Here is a 16,996-nt window from a genome sequence, read left to right on the forward strand (position 1 = left end):
TGCACCACCACCTCAGACCCCCTCACAGGAGGCCCAGAGTTATTGACACTGCATGCACTTCCCTTAGGGCCCCCGCATGAGGATAAAAGAGGCAGTCATCTGAGATACACAATCACAGGAGATTTTACTGAGGTCACAATGTCCAATGACACCATGAGAGCAGATTCTTCTTAAGGGGACCGGTTTGTAGCAGCATATGGAAGACTGTACATAATTGAAAACAGAGGGGAAACATCTCAGATTTGTCTTTCTGAAGTATTGTTTACTCTGGGACACCCATGATGCACAGTTTGGCTTGATAAATATTTGGTTCTTCTAGACCCTTTAAAGACGGATACTGTACTTTAAAGAGCCCATGTTACTGCGTTTTACATACAGATAACGGACACTGGGTTGCTTCAGAGAAACATAAACCACTATAAATGAGGCAAATGAAGGAAGCGTTTTCTTTCTACAGCAATTTGCTGGGAACACAAAGAGCACCGGGAAAATCCTGCTGGTTGGGAATGATGTCGGCTGATCCCTGAATCAGCACTGAGAAACGGGGAGGCGACAGATTTCAAGATTTTCAACAAACTTTAAAGTTTGAATTCTCTTAAAGCACTTAAGAGTATTCTTTCCCAACTGTGTATTTGTCCTCTCTATGGTTAATATTTGATCTCAAAGAGAGACATCCAGCGCCTGGCCACAATCACCAAGTTGGGTTTCCTCACCAAGCGACAGTGGTCTCCTCTGTGGTCAGAGGCCTCTCCCGCCCTGGTGACAGGTGCCTGTCAGAAAGGGAAGGGTCGAGGGGAAGGCAGTCAGTCCTGAGGTTGAAGCTGAAGAGCTGTGTTTGCAGTGTGGCCAGGGAGCCGCACGATGGCCCTGGGGGACTCTCCTCACAGTTCCCCAGGCAGTCGGCCTATATTGGAAGCACAGCGGAAGCCGAGGTTGTCTGAGGCAGAATCTGGGGTGTTGCCCATCCTGCCACCGAAGAAAGGGAGAGAGAATGAACATCTGCTGAGAAAGGGGCCTTGGGCCTTCCCCCACTGTCCTGCTCCACCTCCCAGGGGCTGCTGTGGCCTGGGGTGCCTGGGACTGCAGGGTGTGTCTGGGAAGCAGCTCGGCTGGAGGGCACTCCTGGGGACATGAGGCGGCTTTGGGATGGGGTTCAGGCTGTGAGAACGGTCCTGAGAGACTGCCCTGGAAAGCAGGGAAGGCCATGCCTGATGACTTTGACTGCTGGTAATTAGGAATAACTCAGGTGAAAAAAAAAAAACCTGTCGGCAAGAAGTGAGAATATCAGAGTGCCAGTCAGTTCTTCATACTGGTTTTTCTGTTGTTTTTTTTTTAGTTCTTCATACTTCTCAAAGAAGTTTCTCAGACAGTCCCTCATTTGCTATTTCCCAGCTGCTCTGGAAGGCAGGATTTGTTCACCATCTTATAGACCCAGGATCAGATACTAGAAAGATTTAAATTTCTTGCCCAAGGCAAAGTGCTGCTTCAATGGCAAAACAGAATCAATGTCAGACCAAAATTCCTGGTTCCTAGACCAGTACTTTTTCTACCACTTTGTCCTAAAAAAAAAGGAGGTGAGAGAATCCAGTGACCTCTATGGGTCAAAGAAATACCTGCAAGCTGGATAATCTGAGGCCACAGAAACAGTAGCCTTTATACTTCTTACGGAACCCAGGAGTAGGAGGAAGATGCAGGGAGATAAACCAAAACAAATCTACAGGCGGATGAAGCAGAAGGTCCTAGGAGGGGACCAGGAGCCTGGGACTCTGCCATTCAGTGCCACCACTAACCATCTGTGTGAAATGAGCGGGTCCAGGACCCACCTGAGCACCCCCCCCTTTTTTTTTTACAGAGACAGAGAGAGTCAGAGAGAAGGACAGATAGGGACAGACAGGCAGGAACAGAGAGAGATGAGAAGCATCAATCAGCAGTTTTTCGTTGCGACACCTTAATTGTTCATTGATTGCTTTCTCATATGTGCCTTGACCGTGGGGCTTAAGCACACTGAGTAACCCCTTGCTTGAGCCAGCGACCTTGGGTCCAAGCTGGTGAGCTTTGCTCAAGCCAGATGAGCCCATGCTCAAACTGGCAACCTCAGGGTCTCGAACCTGGGTCTTCTGCATCCCAGTCTGACGCTCCATCCACTGCGCCACCGCCTGGTCAGGCATGAGCCCATTTTTAACTTGATTGTAAATCAAAGTGGGTGTAGAAAATGATTTTTTCATGTGTCCACTTGTTTGAAGAGTCAATATTTCCTGACCCATGGCCATGACCTACTGATGTGGCCATTCCACTTCCCTCCCTCTACACACCTACCCCTGAGGACGGGAAGAGAAACCCAGGGAATTAAGGTGCTGGACACAAGGTCTCTTTGGTGCTCAGAGCTGGGAGGAAAAGGCACAGGTTACCCCTCACTGTTTTGCTTTCCCCTGCAAGCGCTGCCTGCTTTCCTTTCGGTACCCACAACTCCTGGTGGACGTAACGACACAGAAGCAATGCCAACAGCAGTTCTGATGCCACCTGTGCTCTGGGAGGCCACATTCTAGAGCCTCAGCCCCCAGCTACCAAGCTCCTTACCTGGTGGTGACCCGGGCCCGGTGATTGGCGGAGCCATCAGATGTGTCGATCCAGGATGCCCCACGGAGGACGCGCATGTCCTGGTCAGCATGCTGGTACACTGAAGCTGTCCACTCCCACACGTTGCCCATGAGGTCATAGAGGCCTGCAGCACAGCAGGTGGGTCAGTTCCAAGCTGGGGAGCACCACACCCACCCTGCCCTGGGGAGCACATGCTTCCAGGTGTTCTGCTGCGCCTCTCAGGTGAATGTGGCCACCAACCAACGTGTGAATGTTGCCAGCAGCCCAATGAGAATTTTACCATAGTTATTCTGCGGCGGGAAAGCATTCACTGGGGAGACTCCATGGAAGCCGTCCTCAGCTGTGTCACCCTTGGGGAACTTGCCCTGAAAAAAGAAATTTCGGCCAAAAGATTTAGCATCCTGTCCCATGGCAGGTGTGCCTGCCTACCCCCAGGAAAACCAAGGTCATCTTGCTGCATCATCTGGAATAAGAGGGAGGGCACGTAGCAGTGACCCCAGGTCCCCAGCCTGAGCTCCCAAACCTGTTGCCTCGTGTCCCTCCACCCCGACCTCCTGGCTGGATCTGTCCACTGTGTGTGCAGTGGTCCAGGTCACACCTATCCCGCTCCCACTTCCTCCACTCTCCCCTCTGCCTCGAACCCCATGTGCTAGGCGCCCTGGGACAAAAGGCTCCTCCTCCCCTTCATGCCCTGCACACTCCACCTTCTAAAGACCCACTGATGCCCACGGGCCTATGCGCTCACTACCATCTCCTTCTCCCGCCACCTCAGGTTTAACCCTTCCTCGTCTGTCCCCACTCTTCCTTCCTCATCTCTTCCCTTTACCACCAAAATTCTTGAAAAAGTAATCTATAATATATCTGTGAATGCAATTTAACTTGTTCATTCCTCATTAAAATTGGTCTCAGCCTGGCCTGTGGTGGCACAGTGGCTTCGGTGTCGACCTGGAATGCTGAGGTCTCTGGTTTGAAACCCTGGGCTTACCTGGTCAAGGCTCATACGAGAAGCAACTACTACAAGTTGATGCTTTCTTCTCCCCACCCCCCATTTCTCTCCTCCTCTCCTCTCTCTAAAATCAATTAATAAAATCTTTCAAATCAAGGTCAGCTGCCACACTCTATGGAAGTTGCTCTTGTGAAAGGGATGGTGAAGGGGCTATAACTTACTCCACATTTACTATGTGCTAGGGTTGCTACACTTATGTCTTTTAATTTAATCCTTGCAAGGTTGCGAGGCATGTATTTTTCTCCCTTTAAAAAACTAGCAACTGAGGCTCAACATGGTTAATTCATTAACAACCAAACAGTGACCTGACCAGGCGGTGGTGCAGTGGATAGAGCGTCGGACTGGGATGTGGAGGACCCAGGTTTGAGACCCCGAGGTTGCCAGCTTTAGCACGGGCTCATCCGGTTTGAGCAAAAAGCTCACAAGCTTGGACCCAAGGTCACTGGCTCCAGCAAGGGGTTACTCGTCTGCTGAAGGCCCGCAGTCAAGGCACATTTGAGAAAGCAATCAATGAACAACTAAGGTGTCGCAATGCGCAACGAAAAACTAATGATTGGGCCCTGGCCAGTTGGCTCAGTGGTAGAGTGTCGGCCTGGCGTGCAAGAGTCCCGGGTTCGATTCCCGGCCAGGGCACACAGGAAAAGCACCCATCTGCTTCTCCACCCCTCCCCCTCTTCTTCCTCTCAGTCTCTCTCTTCCCCTCCTGCAGCCAAGGCTCCATTGGAGCAAAGTTGGCCCAGGCACTGAGGATGGCTCTATGGCCTCTGCCTCAGGCGCCAGAATGGCTCTGGTTGCAACAGAGCAACGCCCCAGATGGGCAGAGCATCGCCCCCTGGTGGGCATATCGGGTGGATCCCGGTCGGGGTGCATGCAGGAGTCTGTCTAACTGCCTCCCTGTTTCCAACTTCAGAAAAATACCAAAAAAAAACCCCCCAAAACAAAAAACTAATGATTGATGCTTCTCATCTCTCCGTTCCTGTCTGTCTGTCCCTGTCTATCCCTCTCTCTGGCTCTCGCTGTCTCTGTAAAAAAAAAAAAAAAAAAAAAGACCAAACAGTGTATGTCAGATACCTCTTTCTGCAAAGCTCTGATTCCAAGATCATCTAAAATGTCAGTCTCTCCCTCCCGTTCTTTCCAATGCTTCCCCCTAAAATACTGATGCTGTGCTCCCCCCACTGTACGGAGTCTCCTGGGCGGGGGAGGTGTCATTCTTTCCTCAAGTATATGCTGAAGATTCACAAGCTACTTGCTCTGACCCACACCTCTGTCCAAAGTTTCAGACTCATATTCTCAACCTCTGACTGAACATATAAAGGACCCCAGGGCATCCTAAGCTAAACTGATCCTACCCTATCAGTTCCACCCCTCTGATTCAATGAGCGTATCATCCACTCTGGGTGATGGGAGCACCATCGCTCTGCTGCCCAAGCATGGATTCATGCTTGAATCCAGTTCTCTCCCACCCCTCCACATTTGATTAGTTACCAAATCCTGGTTACCTCTCAGACACGCCTCTCCCATTTGGCTCCCTCTCTATTCCACTTCTACTTAATCCAGGCGTCTATAATCACCTGGGCCATTGCCACAGCCTCAAATCCAGAGACCCCCTGCCATCTCTGCAGCTCTATCTGGTCCTGCACAAATTAGCAACAATTAGCATCCCCAAGTCAACATCTGATACTGTTATTTCCCTGTTTAAAAATCTGGATTGGCTCCCCACTGCCTAGAGGGTAAAATCTAAAGCCATGTCTCCGCACACCTGCTGCTTCAAAATCTGCCCCCACCCACTGCCTACTCCACAGCCTGACTTCCCCGCCCCGTGCTCCATCCTCTCTAGATCTGTCATGTTTGCCAACACACCGTGCCCTTTCCTAAGACAACGCCAACACTCATATTGTTTCTTCTGTTAAGCTTGGAACACCCTTTCCTCCACTTTCCACTTGGCAAACTTGTATCTGATCAGCTGCTATGGCACCTCCACTGGGAAGTCACCTGAGAGCTCTCAGGGAATGACTGGTTCACTCCCACGCACTCCACCTGCCACCTGGCTTCCGCTTCCCCCTTTCACCAGCATTCAGTTCCATTAGAACACAGGCCCTCTGAGTCCCACGGCCCCGACACGGCACCCAGCCCACAGCGGCTCGCAATGCTCTGGGAACAGACAGGAGCGAGGGATGTATGTCTTACCTGCCACAGGTTGGTGCGGTTTGGCTGGAACTGGTTTCCCCAGGGATAAACCTGACCTGCAGGAGAGCAAGGAGACAGCAGCGGAGGGAGAGGTGAAGAGTCGGGAAAGACGGGAAGAATGAGGGAACAAAAGGAAGTTAGGAGGTGATGAGAAAAGGAGAATTACTTCCTTTTATTTCCCAAGCCCGTCCCTTCCACGCACTGCATTGCATTCGGACCCCCCCCCCACACCATCACTCCAGGGCAGTGCAGTACTAGGTGTGGTTCTGATCAATGCCAGTCTGTAAGCTGTCACCAGTTCATGTTGAGATCAGTGCAGAAACTGAGAGTAATTGTTGAGAAACTTGTTAATTGGACTTAGATTGGTTAAATGAACAAGCAACCTTATTTATCACATTAATAACTTTTTTTTTTTTTCCGAAGCTGGAAACGGGAGGAAATCAGACAGACTCCCGCATGCGCCCGACAGAGATCCACCTGGCATGCCCACCAGGGGGCGATGCTCTGCCCCTCTGGAGCATCACTCTGTTGCATCCAGAGCCATTCTAGCACCTGAGGCAGAGGCCACAGAGCCATCCTCAGTGCCCGGGCCATCTTTGCTCCAATGGAGCCTTGGCTGCAGGAGGGGAAGAGAGAGACAGAGAGGAAGGAGAGGGGGAGGGATGGAGAAGCAGATGGGCGCTTCTCCTGTGTGCTCTGGCCGGGAATCGAACCTGGGACTCTTGCATGCCAGGCTGACGCTCTACCACTGAGCCAACCGGCCAGGGCCTACATTAATAACTTTGACTATTGGTATAGCTGGTGTTCATCCAAAGAGGGTTGAATATGCAGAATTGCTATTTCACTCTCATAACTTTTTTTTTTTTAGTTAGGATTGCAGAACAACAAAGTTATGAGCAGATAGCCAGTTTACTTTATTATTTTTTTGGTGACAGAGACAGAGAGAGGCACAGATAGGGACAGACGACAGACAGACAGAAAGGGAGAGAGATAAGAAGCATTAATTCTTCGTTGTGGCACCTTAGTTGTTCATTGATTGCTTTCTCATATGTGCCTTGACTGGGGGGCTACAGCAGCCCAAGTGACCTCTTGCTCAAGCCAGCGACCTTGGGCTCAAGCTGGTGGTGAGCCTTGCTCAAACCAGACTAGCCTGCACCCGGTGACCTTGGGGTTTCAAAACTGGGTCCTCCATGTCCCAGTCCGACGCTCTATCCACTGCGCCACCTATTACGGTCAGGCTATTTTTATGTATGTATGTATGTATGTATGTATTTTAGATTTTTATTTATTCATTTTAGAGAGGAGAGAGAGAGAGAAGGGGGGGAGGAGCAAGAAGCATCAACTCCCATATGTGCCTTGACCAGGCAAGCCCAGGGTTTCGAACCGGCAACCCCAGTGTTCCAGGGCGAGGCTCTACCACTGCACCACCACAGCTCAGGCCCGGCAGCCAGTTTTCATATTGATCTTTCTACACCTATGGAAAAGGTATGTCGTTGAATGACTGCTCTTTTTCTCTATGCTATGTTCTGATTGTGTTTTTTGAAATGTAATATGTGGAATCTCCAACAATGAAAAATTTTTTTCATTCCATTTTTCTGGTTATTAACTTTTACGGTATTTTACAAAGTACTGGTCTGAGATTAGAAATGAAAACAACAGCAGTAACTGGCCCTTCACCACACACTTTAAGAAAGCACTGCTTTAGGGAGCGTGGACCCTTCCCACCCTCTTAAGCCCCCCCCCCACACACACACACAGGGCAGGATGGAGAGAAGAACAAAGGGAAGTCGCCGTGGCATCTCTGTACCCTTCAAGCCCCCTCGGGCAGCAAACTCCCACTCTTCCTCAGTGGGCAGCCGTTTCCCCTGCCAAGCACAGTAGGCACGAGCATCATTCCAGCTCACGTGTACCACCGGGAGCTCCAGTCTCTCTCGGATGCCAGAGCCGGGACCTGCAGGCTGACAGCCAGATGAAGTGAGACAGGCTTCTGGGAGCTCACAGAAGTCTGAGGAAGGCTAGGCTTAGGGTACTGAGGGCAGCTTTTAACCCCGGGTGAAGCCAGGAAGTTGGAAGAGATAGCCTGGTGGGTGAGGAGAGGTCGAGTCAGAAAGAAACTACACGGGAGACTGAAAAGAAGACCGGGATGGACATGGGGAAAGGATTAGGACAGAGCAAACAGGGTTGCTTGGGTGTTCTCCTGAAATTTCTCTGTCATCCTTTTTAACTCAATACTCCTAGATGGGCAAGGGGTCTAGGAAAGCCAGTCTTCCAGGGGGAGAAAACAAAGTGGAGGAACCAACCCTTACCTGCCTCCAGAAGGCCCTTTCCACTGGAAGCCACCAGAGAACAGGCTACAAAGAAGAAAAAGCATTACTAAAAAGAGCATGACAGTAAGGTGCTCTGACCCAGCAAGGGCACCTTCTTGATGAACACACAGGAGGCAGAGCAGAGCCTTCAGGCTGAGACTCAGCTGGTCCAAGCAAGACTGTGTCTGGAGTCTTTAGAGAATGACATCTCACAGCCCCGATCAGAGGGAGGCTTCGAGATGTTCTCCTGCGTGGTCAGGATGTATCTTAAACCCTGTATGCATCTGGGTCTTTACAGAGTCTCTGTGCAGAAAGCAGCTCAGGGTTTACTTCCTGGAAGTGTGTGCCCCCTGGACTCTTCCAGGGAGGCTTTCTCTTGCTTCCTCCCTGCCCCCAGCTCTCAGGTGTGAGTTCTGCTGTGGCCCAGGTGACCCCCTGTCCCACAGGGTTCTGTGTCCAGGTCCCACTCCCATTCCCTCAATGGCAGGCCCAGGTTTCCTCACCTTCATCTGCTGAGTCGCTTTGTTTCGAAGCTCTTCGGAGACGAAGTCCTCAAAGACAAAGCTCCACCCAAACACCTCAGCCTCTGTCCGGTACTTTTTCTCCCTGACAAATGCTCTGAAAGGAGATATGTCACCTGGTTCAACTGAAAGGGTTCTGCGCTTCACCATCACTGCTCCTGCTTCAGAAAAGCTCCTATGTCCTTATCCTATAAGTCACACCTCACAGAGTTCCCTCGAACTCTGAGGAATTAACCTGAAATCTGGAGCAGATTTTCTTTTAAAATCTGTTGCTACTGCCTGACCAGGCAGTGGCGCAGTGGATAGAGCGTCGAACTGGGATGCTGAAGACCCAGGTTCGAGACCCCGAGGTCGCCAGCTTGAGCGCAGGCTCATCTGGCTTGAGCAAAAGCTCACCAGCTTGGACCAAAGGTCGCTGGCTCAAGCAACGGGTTACTTGGTCTGCTGTAGCCCCACGGTCAAGGCACATATGAGAAAGCAACCAATGAACAACTAAGGTGTCACAATGAAAAACTAATGATTGATGTTTCTCGTTTCTCTCCGTTCCTGTCTGTCTGTCCCTATCTATCCCTCTCTCTGACTCTCTCTCTGTCTCTGTAAAAAAAAGAAAAAAGAGGCCCTGGCCAGTTGGCTCAGTGGTAGATCATCGGCCTGGCGTGCAAGAGGTCCCGGGTTCGATTCCCGGCCAGGGCACACAGGAGAAGCGCCCATCTGCTTCTCCACCCCTCCCCCTCTCCTTCCTCTCTGTCTCTCTCTTCCCCTCCTGCAGCCAAGGCTCCATTGGAGCAAAGATGGCCCGGGCGCTGGGGATGGCTCCTTGGCCTCTGCCCCAGGTGCTGAAGTGGCTCTGGTCGTGACAGAGCGACGCCCCGGAGGGGCAGAGCGTCGCCCCCTGGTGGGTGTGCCGGGTGGATCCCGGTCGGGCACATGCGGGAGTCTGTCTGACTGTCTCTCCCCATTTCCAGCTTCAGAAAAATACAAAAAAAAAAAAAAAGAAAGAAAAGACAAATATATATAAAAATAGTAAATATAACATGAATAAAACAAACCATTATATAAAAAAAGAAAAGAAAAAGAAAAAAGAAAAGAGAAAATCTGTTGTATGTGTAATTTATATATAGTAAATTCAGTCTTTTTTAGTGTATACTTCTGTGAGTTTTGACAAAGCCTATAGTCACTATCACAATCAAGAAACACAGTAGTGCCATCAAACACATCCCCCCAACTGCCAATTCCCTTGTGCCCCTGCAACCACTGATCTGGAATATAAATTCACATAAACTGAACCATACAGTAATGCAGTTTTGGGGTCAAGCTTCTTTCACTCAGCTCAGGGGTCCCCAAACTACGGCCCCGCGGGCCACATGCGGCCCCCTGAGGCCATTTATCCGGCCCCCGCCGCACTTCTGGAAGGGTACCTCTTTCATTGGTGGTCAGTGAGAGGAGCATAGTTCCCATTGAAATATTGGTCAGTTTGTTGATTTAAATTTACTTGTTCTTTATTTTAAATATTGTATTTGTTCCCGTTTTGTTTTTTTACTTTAAAATAAGATATGTGCAGTGTGCATAGGAATTTGTTCATAGATTTTTTTATAGTCTGGCCCTCCAACGGTCTGAGAGACAGTGAACTGGCCCCCTGTGTAAAAAGTTCGGGGCCCCTGACTCAGCACAATGCTTCTGAGATTCATTCATGTTGTAGAAGGTATTAGTAGCTTGTTCCTCTTTGTTGCTGAGTAATATTTCATTGTATGAACATACCATGTTTTGTTTATTCATTCACCAATTGCAGATCATTCGGGTTATCTCCAGTTTTTAGAGATTATAAATAAAGCGGCCGAGAAGATTTAGGAGTGGGAAATGGGTCTCTTTCCTGAAAGGTCTTTCTTACATACTTAATCTCACAACAATCATGGGAGGGAGGCAGAACAGATGTTATCATCTCCATCTAACAGAAGAAAAAAACTGAGTCAAATAAAAATGAATTGCTACCCTGGCCGAATAGCTCAGTTGGTTAGAGTGTTGTCCTGAAGTGCAGAGGTTGCCAGTTCGATCCTCGGTCAGGGCACATACAGGAACAGATGCTCCTTTTTCTTTCCTGCTCTCTCCCTTTCTCTCTCTAAAATCAATAAAACAAACACTAAAATAAATAAATAAAAAAAAAGAGATGAATTGTTATAAATATAAAATTTAAAAAAAGATCAAAAAAAGAAAAACTAAACAAAAGTAAAAAATGAGTTGCTGAGATTTCAGAATGAATTTTATACAGTTTGCTATGGCTTAGCGAGCAGATCGCTGGGGGAAGATGAATTGTTTTCATCATTACCTCACTGTGCCAGCCCTCTGATATAAGAAGATATTGTTCACCATCAGAGGGGCACTGAGAAATTGAGAATAGAGGAGTTGGTTAGATTCGGTAGCAATAGCTATTCCCAGCCTCAGAGCACCTGAACAGTTTGAGAATCTTTTACCAGAGAGGTAGGCAAGTTATGGGTTCCAAGCAAAGTTTAGGGACTTGCTAGAGATGACATTATATTTCCATCATATCCTAGGTCATAATTTGAAACATAAAAGATGCATACTGTGCATTTGTCTGTTTTTGTTTGTCATTGTATGGTACAAGTCTGATCAGAAGTGATTTCTCAGCAATCAATGAACTAAGGTGCTGCAATGAAGAATAGATGCTCCTCATCTTTCTGTCTTCCTGTCTGTCTGTCCCTATCTGTCCTCTCTCTCTCTCTCTCTCTCTGTCTCCCATAAAAAAATAAAAAATAAAAAAGAAGTGATTCTCCTTCAATGTTAATAATTTTCCTATTTAAAAATATTTTTAAAAAGCATATTTAACCCTTTGAGTAGTACGAATGTTCATGTATGTCCTCATGCCTCCTGACCATACAGAGTACGATCAATTTATTTTAAAAATGTGTAAGGCAACATTAAGAAAAAGGCAAATGTATGTTATTCTTGTTTCCATAATTGGTTATCAAAAAAACATGATTTTAAGCTAATAAAACTGTAAATAAAACTTAATTTCAGTTTTTGAAAAAAACTTACTCCCAGGGGTCAGCGAGCATGAAAAAAAACTCACTACTCAAAGGGTTATGCAATACACATGGTACTGTAGAAAAACGGAAAAGTTCAGGTAGGTAACAATAAAAAAAAATTAAGATCATCCATTATCACACCAACTAAATATATCATTCCATATTCTCCTGGCCCTCTGCCCCTCAATCCCTCTTCCCCCACCCCCATTTAATAAGGTGCTTCCCTGAAATTATTTTCATTTGGAAGTCACAAAAACATGGGCAAAATCTGTCAACTAATGCACTTCTACTTCTTTTATAACGCATACGCATTCTATATACCTAATTGTAAAACTGGGATCGTGTGTTATATATTATTTTGTAAGCCACTTTCCTCAACAGATCATAACTTTCTTTTTGACAACAGGATTTTAAATGGCTAAGTATTGTTATATTGGTACAATATGCTTAAATAATCCTTAAATTGTTAACAGTTGTTGAAATATCATCTTTTTAATTCTTTTTTTATAAAGATTTTATTTATTGGCCTGACCTGTGGTGGCGCAGTGGATAAGGCATCAGCCTGGAACGCTGAGGTTGCCGGTTCGAAACCCTGGGCTTGCCTGGTCAAGGCACGTATGGGAGTTGATGCTTCCTGTTCCTCTCCTCTCCTCCTCTTTCTCTCTCTCTGAAAAAATGAATAAATAAAAATCTAAAAATAAATCTTTTTTAAAAAAAGGATTTTATTTATTCATTTGAGAGAGAAGAGAGAGAGGAGGGGAGAGGAGCAGGAAGCATCAACTCCCATACGTACCCTGACCAGGTAAGCCCAGGGTTTCGAACCGGCAACCTCAGCGTTCCAGGCTGACACCTTATCCACTGCACTACCACAGTTCAGGCATAGTGTCATCTTTTTAGCTAAATGTTTCTGGACAACCTTAATCCTTTCCTTAAGACAAATCCCGAGAAGAGGAATCATTGAGTCAAAGGGCCTGAGGAGTATACCAACAATCCTTATGCTTACTTCAATAATGTGTCCCCTTAATCAATTTTTCCCATAACCTTTTATGATACTTTGAAACGTTTCCATTCCACAAATGTAAATTAAGTCATTTCTCACATTTGTTTTATCTTCCTGTTGCCTCCCTTCCCCGCCCCCACCTCTCTGTATATTTACCCCTGTACCATTTGAGGATAACCAAGGCAGTTCAACATGGCTCCTAAGATTGAACGGGAACCACTCCTAAAACAACGCCATTTCCCTAAATAAACATAAAGGGAATTTAAGGCACTCTCAGCTAGTGTGACCCTTCTCCTAATCCCTTCTCCCCTGTTGAAGAGGTTTTTGTTGAGAGCTTCACTTTCACCCTTATTTCTCAGTGCTATGTCCAGTGCAATGGGAAATCCATTGGCTCAAGAGTCAGAGAACTGGAGTTACAGGCTCAAGTCTGCCACTGACAGAGAGCAAATGAAACCTCTTTCGGAGTTCAGATCCTCATCTGAAAAATGTAGATAACACTTACCCCAGTGTTATTGCAAAGATATCTGATACTGAGCAAGCTCGTTTCCTTTTAGATATTTAGAATGAAAATTGCCTGACCTGTGCTAGTGCAATGGATAAAGTGTCAACCTGGAATGCTGAGGTTGCTGGTTCAAAACCCTGGGCTTGCCTGGTCAAGGCACATATGGGAGTTGATGCTTCCTGCTCCTTCACCTTTCTCTCTCTCTCTCTCTTTCCTCTCTAAAATGAGTTAAAAAAATGAAAATTAGATCCTTGTCCAGGTAGCTCTGTTGGTTAGAGCATCATTCCAATATGCCAAGATTGTGGGTTCAATCCTTGGTCAGGGAACATATAAGAATCAACCAATGAATGCATAAATAAGTGAAACAATAACTCACTATTCCTCTTTCTCTCTCTCTCTTCCCCTCTCTCTGCAATCAATAAATTTTTTTTTAAATGAAGATTACACCTAACCAGGCAGTGGCATAGTAGATAGGCGTCAGACTAGGACACAAATGACCTAGGTTTGAAACCCCGAGGTTGCTGGCTTGAGCACCGGCTCATCAGCTTGAGTGCAGGGTCACTGGCTTAAGTGTGGAATCATAAACATGACCCCATGGTTGCTGGCTTGAGCCCAAAGGTTGCTGGCTTGAAGCCCAAGGTCACTGGCTTGAGCAAGGGGTCACTTGCTCTGTGGTAGCCCTCCGGTCAAGGCACATATGAGAAAGCAATCAATGAGCAATTAAGGAGTCACAAAGAAGAATTGATGCTTCTCATCTCTCTCCCTTCCTGTTCTTTCTGTCCCTATCTGTTACTCTCTCTGTCTCCCTCTCTGTCTCTTCACACACACACACACACACACACACACACACACACACAAAATGATTAGAAAAAAGCCTTTACTAGTCTTGGAAGAACACCCAATGTACCTGAAATCTTTGTTGGTGACAGGATATACGTCAATGGCAAAAGGTTTTACTGTCACCTCCCGGACAGGTCCTTCACCATCTCTCCCATCTGGTGAATTTGTTCCCATCTGGAATCTCCCACCTGGTAGCTGAACCATGCTAGCCACCTGCCCATTCCCTGCAGAGAGAGAGAGAGAAAAGAAGAGTTATTAGAAATACATGAATACATAAAAAACAATATTTGAAAAACAATATTTGGATCATATATAATATTCATGAGTATTCATCAACAAAAAATGGAAGCTTAAGATTTTGTCTTTAAATTTTTGTTCTACCCTAGCTGGTTAGCTCAGTTGGTCAGAGTGGCATCCCAAAACGCCAAGGTTGCAGGTTCAATCCTCAGTCAGGGCACATATGGCAAGTAATCAGTGAATGTACAACTAAGTGGAACAACAAATGAATGCTTCCTTCTCTTTCTCTCTCCCTTCTCTCTAAAATCAATAAATTTTAAAAATTCTTGTTCTGCCATTTAATTTGCTGGTTACCTTAAGCAAATTTTTTAATCTGAGCTTCAATTTCTTTATCTATAATATGGGAATAGCATCTATCTCATAAGAATAGCTGTATGAATTCAAATAATGTGTAAAATATTGAGCACGATAGGTTCTCAACAAATGCTTATTTTCTTACTTCTCTGTTCCTCTACAGAACAACCCTTTGGCCAGCTAGGGAAATCTAGACACTATACCCTGAAATATATCTAGCACCTTTCTACCCATACTTCTGCTCATGCTGTTCCTCTGTCATTTCCTCTCCACCTGTTGAACTCTTACCAGTTCTTCATATTATATCATGTACTCCAGAAAGGAAAGGACTACATCTATTTTGCCCTTGTATCCTTGGCACCTAGCACAAGTGCACAATAATTATCATCAAACAATAAGCTCCTTCATACTTGCTGTTTGAATCCCTCAAACGATCAGATTAAAAGGATCTTTATTTTGACCCTCTTATTTAACAGGAGGGAAACCAGGACCCAAAAAGGAAAGTGATTTAAAGAACCAGTTCACAGGAGATAGATAGGACTAGATTCAGATCTCTTTACTTCCAGGCCAGTGCTAATTCCAACAGGCCATACTTCCCTGGCTTGATGTATTACTTTATGGTGTTATGTTTCTACCTAAGGATGTCTAAGAGCCTAAAGCCCCTCAAAGGCAAAGTCCATCTCTCTTCATGTTCCTCAGGATTCTATCTTTGGTCCTCTTCTTATTCTGATATACTTACACTGATGATTTCATTCCCTTCAAGGGGAAAAATAAGTGGGGCAAGCAGTAAAATCTTTGAATTAAGAAAAAAAACATACAATTGCAATGAATAAAGTTTATTTTGACATAAATTAAACCAACTATAAAACACAGTAGGTGAATCTGAACACTAACTGGACATTAATTTTGCAGGCAGAAAATCAGTGGTGGGATCCAGCCAGTTTGCACCAGTTCGGCACAACCTATACCTAATTTTTTGTTGAGTTTCATGACCCGGTTGTTAAAATGGCACTTGTAATCAGAGTTCTAAGGTGGGCGCCTAGGCAGCTGCCCAAAGTGAAAATCACAAATTTACATTCCTTATATTTTAACGTTCATCTGTACAACAGTGTATTCTAAGCGTTCGTAGTAATGTTCATTTGTCCATAGGTGGAAAAAATTGCAAATGAGGATGCTAGTCAAGAAGCAATATGGAAATAATCTTAAATAAGAATTTTATTGTTTTTTTTGTCAGGTACTACTTAATATTTTTTCATTAATATTTTAAAACTCATAACATAATCTAGTTTTGTGTACCTCTTTTATTGTTTTTATTTGTCTTAAAGGCATGAAATAATAAACTATCTTTCAGTATATCTTTTTTTATACTTAAAATGGTCATTAGGGCAGAGAACCAGTTGTTAAATTATTTGAATCCCACCACCGCAGAAAATGGTATATTTGTTTTCATGACTTGTTTTTTTGGCTATTCACGCTGAAGTATTTACGAATAAAATTGTATAGTGCCTAGATTCACTTCAATATGACCCCAACGGAGGGGAAAGTGGCTTAGATTACCAAAGAAGATTAGCCACAAATTGGCAATTGTTTAAACTGGGCGGTGGGTAGTGCGGGGCTCATTATAGTTACAGCCTGCTCTTTTATGTTGGAAAGGCTCCAAAATAACAAGTTAAAAACAAAATAAAATACAACGATATGAGCTGTTAATTGCCTCGCTGGGTTGGCAGTCTCTAGGAGGTGACCCAGGCTGCTCAAGCCGACTAGGAAGCAGGCAGAGGGGCCACGGTCTCTTTCCCCACCGGTGTGGAGCGCCCCACCGCTTGCCAGATGCCTCCTGGGACAAATGGCACCAGGGGTAGGTGGCAGGCCAGCACACTGACCTAACTCGATCCATGGGCTGGGCAGGAGCGACAGCAGGGTCACGAGCAGCAGCGAGGAACCCATGCCAGGAACGCACACCACCGCAGCGTCAGTAACCGGGTCCACACAGTTGGTCGCTCTACTGCGCATGCGCTACTCATGCACCACGTGCGCTACCATCCGGTGCGCACTGCCCCCTTGCGCATCCTCTAAATACTGCTTTCTAAAGGGCGTAATTAGTTCAGACACAGAGTAACAAGTTAGGGCCTTAATTTAAGGTGAAGTCAGGTTAAGAAAAACCTATTTTCTCAGTACTAGTATTAACAGGCCCTGCCATTTCAGAATTCCCTTCATGACCTTGTGTAAATTTCAACTGACTTCATTCCTTTATATGCTCACAAAAATTAGGGGATAGGGAACATGCAGATACTCCAGTACTTTCAGCCTTTTGTATAGTCCATTTTCACCAATGAAGTAAGCTGGTTTTGCATCTCATTTGCAGAATCAAACAACTTTGACTTGGCATTTGCTTTTCTGATGTTAG

General features: G+C 45.9%; 1 protein-coding gene across 2 annotated transcripts; it reads right to left on the bottom strand.

Moving 5' to 3' along the window:
• Nucleotides 1-107: 107 nt before the first annotated feature.
• On the bottom strand, nucleotides 108-16,617 carry SUMF2 (sulfatase modifying factor 2). Of its 2 annotated transcripts, none has more exons than XM_066274701.1 (9): nucleotides 16,473-16,617; nucleotides 14,069-14,225; nucleotides 8,601-8,715; nucleotides 8,098-8,142; nucleotides 7,599-7,749; nucleotides 5,792-5,847; nucleotides 2,879-2,963; nucleotides 2,578-2,722; nucleotides 108-770 (listed from the first exon to the last, which is right to left on the bottom strand). In XM_066274701.1, the coding sequence occupies exons 1-9, from the start codon at nucleotides 16,600-16,602 to the stop codon at nucleotides 710-712; spliced, it is 945 nt and encodes a 314-aa protein (XP_066130798.1). In that variant the 5' UTR covers nucleotides 16,603-16,617; the 3' UTR covers nucleotides 108-709. The 2 variants fall into 2 exon arrangements, with proteins under 2 accessions (XP_066130798.1, XP_066130797.1); XM_066274700.1 differs by having other exon boundaries at nucleotides 745-966.
• Between the last annotated feature and the right edge of the window lie 379 nt (nucleotides 16,618-16,996).

This window comes from Saccopteryx bilineata, chromosome 4 (assembly GCF_036850765.1).
Source record: "Saccopteryx bilineata isolate mSacBil1 chromosome 4, mSacBil1_pri_phased_curated, whole genome shotgun sequence".
NCBI lineage: Eukaryota > Metazoa > Chordata > Mammalia > Chiroptera > Emballonuridae > Saccopteryx > Saccopteryx bilineata.

Excerpts from the sequence above, each read along its gene's own strand:
- SUMF2 (XM_066274700.1), bottom strand. The coding sequence starts at position 16,602 with ATGCGCAGTAGAGCGACCAACTGTGTGGACCCGGTTACTGACGCTGCG. Across the intron at positions 5,848-7,598 it reads TGCCCGAGGGGGCTTGAAGG|GTCAGGTTTATCCCTGGGGA; the intron begins GTACAGAGATGC and ends GCTCTCCTGCAG. Across the intron at positions 2,964-5,791 it reads ACCGCACCAACCTGTGGCAG|GGCAAGTTCCCCAAGGGTGA; the intron begins GTAAGACATACA and ends TTCTTTTTTCAG.